This window comes from Mus caroli, chromosome 17 (genome assembly GCF_900094665.2).
Source record: "Mus caroli chromosome 17, CAROLI_EIJ_v1.1, whole genome shotgun sequence".
Lineage (NCBI taxonomy): Eukaryota > Metazoa > Chordata > Mammalia > Rodentia > Muridae > Mus > Mus caroli.
In genome coordinates, this window is record NC_034586.1 from 2,887,012 (window position 1) to 2,898,070 (window position 11,059).

Consider the following 11,059-nt stretch of genomic DNA (forward strand, 5'->3'; position numbering starts at 1 on the left):
CTACAGGCTCTTCTCTGTGTTAGAATGGGGTTGTCTTGTCCCATAGCCAACAGACTGCAACGTTCTTTTGTTACAGGGACGTGGCCATCGACACCGTGAAGACCGGCATGGGGGGAAAGGCGGGGAATAAGGGTGCTGTGGGCATCCGCTTCCAGCTCCACAGCACCAGTTTCTGCTTTGTCTGTAGCCACCTGACGGCTGGGCAGTCTCAGGTGAAGGAGAGGAACGAAGACTACCGGGAGATCACGCACAAGCTCTCCTTCCCTTCGGTGAGTGGCGTGCACTACTAGGTCTGCCTGCCCCGTTCTGCCGTGTGTGGCCTTCTGGGCCATAGGAGCTCCCACCTCCACAGCCATGAGAATCCACCTTGGGGGAGGGGAGACATGCTATCATTCTTGGTGGAGGAACCCAGCCCTTGGAGAGTTCTGTCACCTCAAGTCCTTAGGTGTCCTAACTATTCTTAGATGCACCCAGGGGTGTTTCTAATTCAGATGATGGAGGAAAATCAGGGTGGTCATGTGAAGAACAGTTGGTTCAAGCAGTATGATTTCATTTTCCTGGTGGTGGTAGTGTGGATTTAATTTTCTTCTGGTGCGAGTGCACATCACACACACACACACACACACACACACACACACCACCTCTGTTGCTGTTTCCAAACTGGCCAATCCTGACTGAAAAGTCATGGCCTCCCAACCCATCTGTCCTGTGTCTCCAGAAATGCACCCACACTGTCCTCTACTGGCAGCCCAGAGATTTCCATTCCAAAGCCAACAGACTTTATTTTCAGTTAGATTTTAGATTTCTCCTTCCCACAGAAAAGTGCTACCACCTCAGCCTGATGTGTGTGCCCCATTTGCTAGCCAGATAGTGTGGGTTAGATATCCTTGTCACAGATCCCTCCATATTCTAACAAGTTGGTTAGATCCTGGAATTCTTCCCTTGTTGGACAGATTGGGTTCCGATGATAATAGAGCCTTTAAGACCAGCCTTCCCAGGGATTTGGCTGCACAGCAAAAGTTCATCTGGTTTCAGTTATAAGTATCTGAATCCTCACTTTTATTTTTATTTCTTGAGTTAACAAATAAGCTGGGGAACTTTCAGTTTGTATATTGTCCACTCTTTCTTAGTTGAAAATGGGAACTTTGAAATGGTATTCTCAGGATACATTCCAATGACTGAAAAATTTACCATATGGTCCTTTTTCTTCTTCTGTAAAAAGAAAAATTGAGTGAACCTATAGATGCATTCTCTGTGCTAGTTGTGTAGATTACATTGTGATTTAAATTAAATTGACTGTATTTAATTAATTAAAAATCACTTGCCTTGGTGCCTAAGTAAGTGTTCTATTATTGTGAAGAGACACCATGAGCACAGCAGCTCTTAAAAAGAAAGCATTTAATGGGGCTTGCTTACAGTGTCAGTGGGTTAGTCCATATCATCATGGCAGGGAGCATGGCTACACAAAGGCAGACATGGGGCTAGAAAAGTATCTGAGGTCTGTATCTAGACCCACAGGGAGACACTAGGCCTGGCATGGGCTTTTGAATGTTCAAAGCCCACTGCTAGTGATGCACCTCCCCCAACAAGGCCACACCCACTCCAGCAAGGCCACACCCACTCCAACAGGGCCACACCCACTCCAAACAAAGCCACACATCACCAACAAGGCATCGACTTCTATTCCTTTTAAATAGTGCCACAATCTTAACATTTCAGGTATATAAGGCTATTGGGGCAGGGGAGCATTCTTTTTCAAATCACCACAACTGGTCAAGTTCAATGCACTTTGGCCAGTGGTCCTTTACTGGGCTAAATTGAAAACATTTCTACTGCCACAGAAAGCTACATGGTTTGGTTTGGGCCACCCTAATCTGTCTGTGCCATCAGTGTTGAGTGGAGGATTTGAATACCATACTACTGTGGTAGAGGGGAAGGTGGGTTTAGAGCCAGGTATGTCTGGGTTTGAATTTTAACTTTACTATGTACCAGCCTTACAGGCTTCAGGAAGTTACACAAAACAGACACTCTGTGTGTATGTGTATGTGTGTGTGTGTGTGTGTGTGTGTGTGAGAGAGAGAGAGAGAGAGAGAGAGAGAGAGAGAGCTAAGTGTCTGCTGCATGGACTCCTGTAAGGACAGAGCTCACTTGGAGCAGAACCCTGTATGATGGACAGTCTGTATGTCATGGTTACTGCCTTTGTGCTGGGGAGGAACTCTTGAAGGACTGGGTAGGAGTGGAGATGATTGGCTTCAGGGAGGAGTGTGATGGAGAAGTTTACAGTGCTGCACACAGATTTCCTAATTTGGGAAAAACCTCTCAAGATTCAGCTGTAACAGGAGTGCAGTGGCAGAATAGACATAACAAGCCGAGTGCAGTGGCAGAATAGACATAACAAGCCGAGTGCAGTGGCAGGGTAGACATAACAAGCCGAGTGCAGTGGCAGAGTGACTATTGGCATAGTGTTTTCCGTGTGGTTTGGGTTTGTCTGGACCACTCAAGGGCACTGTTACATAAAATAGAAACACAGGGATGAAGATACAGTTCATGTTTATCCTGTACTGCATACAAGTGGCTATGGAGGTGCATGCCTGTTATTCCAGCTACTTAGTCCTGGCCTACATGGGGCCCTATTTCAAATCATAATTAAATAAAATTGAGGAGAAAATTATGTAAGGATTTCTTGAGAGGTTTATAGGGTTAGGTAGAAATGAGACCCTGTAGTGGACAACTTAGCATTTTAGGAGCAATGTTCCAAGACTTGTTCCTCTCCCCTCTTCCACCTTCTTTACATTGGTGTGTTCTTTACAACGTAGGGGAGAAACATATTTTCACATGATTACGTGTTTTGGTGTGGCGATTTCAACTACCGTATTGATCTTACTTACGAAGAAGTCTTCTATTTTGTTAAACGCCAAGACTGGAAGAAACTTATGGAATTTGATCAGTTACAGCTACAGAAATCAAGTGGAAAAGTAAGTTGTACCTTTCAGCTGTCTATGGTAACTGTTACAGTGTGGAGGGCTCTCTCCTAACTGCAGGGACTGGTGCATTGAAATGGTGACTGGCTTTAGCACTGATTATGACGGTGTAGAAAATACAAATGAGTTGAGAGAATCAGGATAGCGCAGCTGCACAGGGTGCTGATCTTAACAGCACTCTGGGTGGCCACACAAGGGGCCCCTGAAGGAAAGCCACCCTCCGTATTCAGCACGGGGCGGGGGGGGGGGGAGCTGACTGGACTGGCTTTGTCTCTAGAGCACTGTCTTATGCTTTTAGACATGAGTCAGCTCTTCTAGGGCTCCCCAGAGAGGGTCTGCTCAGCCCAAGTCTTGGTCGCCTTCTAGTGTGCCCTTTGACAACGTCAGATGGATCACCGCTACACTGGAGGTGTTGAGTACTGGCGTATGTGGTCTACCTGTACTAAATACACTCATCGGTCTATGCATGTTCAGTCTTTTAAGGAACTGATTTGCTTCTGGAATAAGAAACTCCTGAGCAATGCTTTAGACTCCATTCCCGATATTTTGTTGCACTCCTATTCTCGTTGGTGAGGACACTAACACAATCATTTATACACTGATTTATAGTACATCGATTCCTTCACAGTGCCCAGTATATACACACTCATTGACAGACGGAGAGTAAAGTTGAATTATGTATCCCAGGTCATGAAATCAGCATACCAGGCTACAGTTGGCTCCAAAACATTGTCCATCGCAGAGCACACATGGGCTAGACCAGGGCCATGTACAGGTTCCTAGGGATTCGGAAGGCAGTGCCTACTCAGCACAGGTTCAGCTTCAGGCTTGCCTTTAGTTCTTTAGGGTCAGAGCAGCCCGCTTCCCGAGAACCACCACTTAACTTCTCCAGCTAGGACCGTTGCCTATTTCAGAGCCCTGCTCTCCTAGCAGGAAGCAGGTGAGCGTGCCCTCTGCCTTGAGAATGCTGCTGCTTCAATGAAGGAGGAGAGAAAAATGAAGGTACCTCTCCCTTTAAAACAAGACTCCGCCACATTTTGAAGTTTGCTCTCCTTACTGTGACGTGCACAGATGAACCCTGTCACACTATAAATCCTCTCATTTCCTCTGCCAAATTCTCACTGCCCTCTCTACCACATTGAGGGAGAAAGGCCCCAAAACGTGGGACACAGGCAGGGGGATGCTCAGGTGAGCCCAGAGTGATCCCTGTCTTGTGGTCCATTCTCTGTCTCCAAAGGCAGGTTTACAGGAGGGAAGGCAAGGTGCTACGATGCTGTGTGTGTGCCCAGCTATTAAAAGGCACGTAAGCCCAGGAAGAGACATGTCTGTGTGTGTAAAGTCTTCTACTTTTAGAACGCTTTGGAATGCACCCTTTTTCCCCCTGAAGATGGCCTTGTGATTTCTTTTCTCCAAATAGATTTTTAAAGACTTTCATGAAGGAGCCGTTAACTTCGGACCCACCTACAAGTATGACGTTGGATCAGCTGCCTACGACACAAGTGACAAGTGCCGTACCCCAGCCTGGACAGACAGGGTGCTGTGGTGGAGGAAGAAGCATCCATATGATAAGACAGGTGAGCGCTACATGTGTTGCTGAAACAGAGGTGGGGCAAGGGAAATACCATGGAGGGAGAAAAACGGCCACTCAGCCCAGTGCCCTGGCTGTGTACCACATTTTTCTCAATCAGCCAAAGGATGACAGATCATTCTAGATGTCATAGTTTTTGAACCGCCTCTATCCTGGTCTTTTGCCTGTCCATCATGGTTGCTCCTACCCATCCTCTAACCTTTACCCTAGGAGGGAAGAGGACTGGAGCTGTGGGCTATCTCCCACTTTTCTCATACCTTACAGAGCCCATTTTTTTCAACCAAATTCATACCTCTTTTTTTTTTTTAAGATTTATTTCATGTATATGAGTATACCAATGCTCTCTTCAGACACACCAGAAGAGGGCATCAGACTCCATTACAGATGATTGTGAGCCACCATGTGGTTGCTGGGAATTGAACTCAGGACCTCTGGAAGAGCAGTCAGTGCTCTTAACCTCTGAGCCATCTCTCCAGCCCAAATTTGTACCTCTTAAAACCTCAATTCCAAATGGAACACGAGGCCCGCGGATTTTTTTTTTTTTTTTTTTTGCTTGTTTTCCCCTTTTGGCTAGTGAGTTGTGAAGTCTGTTTTGAAGTCAATGATGAACAGAAAGGAAGGGAAGCTTATTAAAGTTGGAGCACCTGTACTGTAGAATGCAAATAGCCTTTCCACATTAAAGAGGGAGGTCTGCAGAAACTTCAAAGCCCAGAAACTAGAGCTACAGGGAGAAGAGAGGATTTTTTTTTTCTTTCTATTAGTCTGGGAGCGTCTGCATGGCCTCCAGGGTACTGGGAGGCAGGGCTGTTGAACCTCAGAGCCTCTCACTGTACAAAAAACACAGGTCTCAGAGGCGACAGACTGCTGCATCCTGGTCCGCTGCGTGGTGACCTGAGTGTGTAAGGGGTGGGGAGCGCCATGGTTGTTACTGTTCTTGGCAATCTGAACATGAAAACCTTTTTACCCCAGCCCCAATGCAGCATAGGCTTAACTTTAAGCTCAAGGGTGGAGGCAAATGAGCCTGAGCCAAGGTGGTTAGGGACAGAGATCTGTGCGACAAGGAGTCATAATCACATGTGTGCGTGATAATGGTTTTCTGTCTCCTGTTGGCTGTCGGCCTCTTGAATGGAACCTGGCGAGCAGCTGGTGAACTCAACCTTCTAGACAGCGATCTAGACAGCGATCCCCAGATCAGACACACCTGGTCTCCAGGCACTCTGAAATACTACGGCCGTGCAGAGCTGCAGGCGTCTGATCACAGGTAAGGTCCTCATTGGGGCGAGCGTTGGCTCTGCCTCCCCAAAGATATCCTGTCCCTGTAAGGATTGGAGAGAGAGAGAGAGAGACAGAGACTGAAACAAAGACAGAGACAGAGAGAAAGAGATGGGGGGTGGTCTGTATATCGCCCATTGTGAAATAATAATTGTTAGCATTTTTGTCATTGATTGTTCTATATCATAAATGATGTTATTCATGAAAACATCAAAGATACAGCCTGCACAATGTTGTATCTTTGAAATGTCCTCAGTCACCCTGCCGCACAGCTCGCTTTCTTGGTAGGTTTCCAGCTGCAGTCCCGCGTAAGCTTACAGATCAGGGTCACCCGTTTGCAGCCGCTGCTCAGCTCTAAACAGAGCCATGGGCTGACCCACCCGCTCACCGGTGGATGACCATTTTCATCTAGTATTTGCATTGCGACAAATAGTGTACAGTTTTCCTGTGATGGCTTCAGGCTGTTCAATACTCTGGGAAGTTGTTTAGCCTTGGCCACTCTGTGCTAAGGATGGAAGGAGACGGCAGGAGGCAGGGAGAGGGACGTCTGATGGCAGCCTCTGAGAGGATTTGTTAGCTTGCTAACACCTTCCAAGAAATGGTAGTAGGGTAGCATAAGACAGGTGAGGGAGATTTGATTCTCCTGCAGGTGCTACTAGAGCTGTGTACGTTATTGTAAGGAAGGGAGGGAGAGTGGTACCTGGGTCAGGCAGTGACTCAGACCGTTAGCTCCCTCCCCTGTCAGCAGAGTTGAGGGGAACCAACCTTGTATAGAATCTTTATCCTAATTTCTGTGTTTCCTTAGAATCAAATACTAGAGATGAGCTTTATAAACAAAAAGAGGTGATGTTTTGAGACTCTTACCATGGATTGATTGGCATGTGGCCATGTGAAGAGCTTCTAGTCTGGCAGCAGCCTGTGGGTTCATGGGCCAACAGAACGGGCAGGGACAGAGGCAGGTTGGAGGCTGGGATGTGACACCTGCCTAAGCCAACGGTTCTCTGCCGATTCTTCCTTGTGTCTGATGCAGACCTGTGCTGGCCATTGTGGAGGTGGAGGTTCAAGAGGTGGATGTAGGAGCCCGGGAGAGGGTCTTCCAGGAAGTGTCCTCTGTCCAAGGCCCGCTGGATGCCACCGTTGTTGTAAACCTCCAGTCTCCAACCCTAGAAGAGAAAAATGAATTTCCAGAGGACCTGCGCACAGAACTTATGCAGACTTTGGGGAATTATGGGACGATTATTCTAGTCAGGTAATCCCCGCCCTTGAGACATATGTTCTGGGGTGTCTGAGGGATCCAAGAGAGCTGCTGCGTTAGGTTTCTGGTATTGACGAGCTAATCCCCTGTAATGCAGGATCAACCAAGGGCAGATGCTGGTGACGTTTGCAGACAGCCACTCAGCTCTCAGTGTGCTGGATGTGGATGGTATGAAGGTAAGTGGTGTTTCGTCACACTGTGGAGTGGGGCTGACTCATCCCCATATTTACATGGCCATGATTTCCTCTGGCCAGTGTCCTACCTGTGTAGGTGCCATGGTGCATTGCAGCTGGGATTCTCCATCTGGGTCTTGTGTCTTGAAGCTGGCCTTGTGCCACTAGCAAAAGCTCAAAGTATAGACTTCTCACTCAGTTCTTTGCTTCCACCTTTCTTTTTAGACTGTTTTGGGGGACACTGTTCACACTTAGTTCCATCTTTATAAGATCCTGGTTTAAATTTGTACAAAGTGAAAAGCTAGAGGTGTTAATTCAACTTCCATCCGATCATGCGTACGAGCACACGCGCATGTGCACACGTACACTCACACACATGCACTGTGCGCACCTAGGGCCTGGACTTTGGGGTTCCTTAGAAAATTGTGATGGTTGCACAGATTGGAGAGAGAAGTGCTTTGTGACTGAAGGGAACCATGGTGACTTTCTTTGTTCTCACTAACTGGCTCTCCTCCCAGGTGAAAGGCAGGGCCGTGAAGATTCGACCAAAGACCAAAGATTGGCTAGAAGGCTTGAGAGAGGAGCTTCTCCGGAAGCGAGACAGCATGGCCCCTGTGTCTCCCACCGCCAACTCCTGCTTGTTGGAGGAGAACTTTGACTTCTCGAGTCTGGACTATGAGTCCGAAGGTCAGTGACCTGCCCATGGCAGGCCTTGCCCTAAACCCCACCTCACAAAGGTTCCTGAGGGCATCTGAAGTGGGAAGGGTTGTATCTCTGTGATAACTGTAGGTCACATCCATGTGTTCCAGTGTTCATATGTGGGGGTGACGCAGGGTGCTGTAAGGGACATCTCACACACACTAACGTTGGCTTTGAGGCCGTTGGCAATAGGCATGAATTGAGGTGGAGAGCTGGCCTGGGGTCCTGGCTCCCATGGCTGTCAGCAGCAGATTCTCATAGAATTCTTGGGCTAGTTACATTAGCTTCACTGTGTTTAGATTCCCAACTTGGACATTTTTTAAGGCAGGAATTCTTCCTGTGGTTCACATTTCATAGGTCCATAACTATGTTTTATATTAGTGTTAGTGTTCCTATTGCTGTAATAAACACCATGACCAAAGCAACTTGGGGAGGAAACAATTTATTTCATCTTATAGTTCCACATCATAGTCCATCATCAAAGGAAATCAGGGCAGGAACTCAAGGCAGGAACCTGGAGGCAGGAACCTGGAGGCAGGAACCTGGAGGCAGGAACTAAAGCAGAGGCCATGGAGGAGCGCTGCTTACTGGCTTGCTCAGACTGCTTTCTTGTCTACAGTCAATCTTATGGAAGCATTTTCTTCCCAGATGACTCTAGCCTGAGTCAATACATCTAACTAGGATTATAACATAAATATACCTAGGACAATGTAACCTTTGACCCAATTGACTCTGGGTCTGTGGCAAGGCAAGAGCTTGGGGCAGTGGCTACTCCTCAGTGCACAAGAAGCAGAGAGAAAATACCCGTGTCCTCTTTTATTCCAGTTGGGCCTCCAGGCAAGGGATGCTGACCCCATGTCAACAAGAGCCCTTCCTTCCACAGTTAATCTTCTCTAGACACGCCCCCTCTACCCCAGATACCATCTCATAAGTATCCCTTAAGCCAATCAGATTGACAGCCAGCAAGGCAGCTGCACTGGTGAAAGGCTGGACCACTCTAGCCTGATCTCTCTCACCCTCATGTGACTTGTTCTTCCTTGAAGGGGATGTTCTTGAAGAGGATGAAGACTATTTAGTGGATGAGTTTGGCCAGCCTGTAGTCTCAGACAGTGAGCTCGGTGGAGACAACTCTTCCGATACCATGAGCTCCTTGACACCGGCCAGCAAGTCTCCCGCACTGGCTAAAAAGAAGCAACATCCAACATACAAAGGTAGCTCCTCCCCCGATCTCCTGGGGCAGGGCTGGAAATCCCTACAGAGGCACATTCAAGATCTACACCGGGATGTGTTGATTGTTCCATTTACATACTGTCAGATTATGCAGAGGCCTCATTATGTCTTAGAATGAAAGAAAACCAAAAGGTTGTGTAGAGTGAATTCATATCCTGGACTAAATGGTAGAATCTTCCATTAAGTTGACTCTTGGTGCTTCCAAAATTCCAAAGCTGCTTTCCATTGTCAGTCACTATGTCCCTAACTGGAGAGAAGCTCTAACCAACAGCACAGGACCCTTGGGCTAGGGCTGGGAATATAGAGCTGACAGGAAATTAAGCTGTCTCTTTGACAAGAGAGGTACAAAGACTCACCTACCTCCATGTATTCCTTTGATTAAATAACACTCCCCAAACTCATCGGTAGCTTGCCATGCTAGAACCACTGGTTGGTGTTAGCACTTTGAATTCCTGAGTCTGCCATAGGGATTTTTGGTAAGGTATGTGTGACAATTATATACACAGACATGTTTGGCAAATGATAGCAGGCCAGCATTGGTGACCCTCACACTCCTCCAGTTTTCTCTCTCACAGCTTTGGCCCCTCTTGGTCTTCCCAGAGTCATGTACCAGCCACGGTGTCAGGCACCCAGGAGGTGGCCCTCTGAAGCCTCTAGTCTAAGAGTTTGCTACTGGATGCCAGGCTAGCAAAAGAAGGGAGAGCTCTTCTGAACTTCCAGATCAGCAGCCACATTCTAGAAGGAGGAATTAAGTTCTCTTCCCTGTGGTGGGTGTCTCGTAGGAGCTCTGGTGTCACCCTATCTTCTGCCTGTGTAGAGGTGTGGCTAATCATTTGGGAAGGAGATGGGCCTATACATTAAACGTGCCAGAGTTCCTCAAGTCTGGTAAACCAGGCCCATGGTTTGTTGAGTGTCCCAAGCAGGCATTGGGTATGCCCATACTCCCAACAGAGGGATGCTCAAAATCACTTCAAAATCAGCCCCACCCTGGGCATCCCATAGCACTTCTGCCTACTACAGTATGCCCTGCGCGCAAAGACGTTTCTGACCCTTGCGTTTGGATGAGATCATCTTTCTCACAGCTACCATGTCCTTCAGACGACGCTCACCTGGTGACCTTAAAGCAGGAGCTGGAAGTTGCTGGGAATTTTCGCCACCGTTCTCCGAGCAGGTCCCTGTCCGTCCCCAATAGGCCTCGGCCACCTCACCCACCACAGAGACCCCCCCCTCCAAGTAAGATTTGCTTACTCTGAGCTTGCCACAATGCCTGCTGGGAATAACCAACTGCACCCCTCCTGCTATTGAAAACACAGCTCTAAACTGCTGCTAAGTCCCTCTGACGTTCCCTCCACCCGGGCTCCTTGTTGTCTAACTATAAGGCATGCTCTGTTTTGGGGGCCATTGGTCTCTAAAGGCGTAGGAAACAAAACCTTTCAAAGCTGTTCATCCAGGAACTTAGCTTCCACTCCAGATGTCTTAAATTTGAAAGTGTTACTGTGGAAATGGTTGTAACCCTTTGAGGAAAATTTTCTAGCTTTTCAGTCAAGTACTTCTTTCTTCGACAGATAGCCAGACCTGCTCTTTAGGAATCTGATCCACCAAGAGACTCAACATGCACATCCCTAGCCTGGGCCGTGATCTAGCTCCAGTCCCTGTGTTTCTCGCTCTCTGAGGACAAGCCCTGTTCTCTCCTGGGTGCTTTCCTTCCAGCTCCTCTGATAATGCTTCTGCCATCAAACTTGCCTTAATCTCAGAATAACCTTGTGGCCTGCTTTGTTTGTTTGTTTGTTTGTTTTTGTTTTTGTTTTTGTTTTTTGAGACAGGGTTTCTCTGTGTAGCCCTGGCTGTCCTGGAACTCACT

General features: G+C 47.6%; 1 protein-coding gene across 12 annotated transcripts in view; it reads left to right on the forward strand.

Annotated features, from left to right (window-relative positions):
* Positions 1 to 11,059, forward strand: part of Synj2 (synaptojanin 2) — a 97,692-nt gene that overhangs the window by 72,256 nt on the left and 14,377 nt on the right. For 5 of the 12 annotated variants that reach the window (XM_029471525.1, XM_029471526.1, XM_021186237.2 and 2 more), the window contains 9 exons: positions 77 to 269; positions 2,817 to 2,975; positions 4,399 to 4,555; positions 5,713 to 5,830; positions 6,872 to 7,090; positions 7,194 to 7,272; positions 7,788 to 7,956; positions 9,012 to 9,179; positions 10,297 to 10,431. In XM_029471525.1, coding sequence (XP_029327385.1) covers positions 77 to 269; positions 2,817 to 2,975; positions 4,399 to 4,555; positions 5,713 to 5,830; positions 6,872 to 7,090; positions 7,194 to 7,272; positions 7,788 to 7,956; positions 9,012 to 9,179; positions 10,297 to 10,431 — 1,397 coding nt within the window. The other 7 variants (XM_029471528.1, XM_021186239.2, XM_029471530.1 and 4 more) reach the window with 3 other exon arrangements.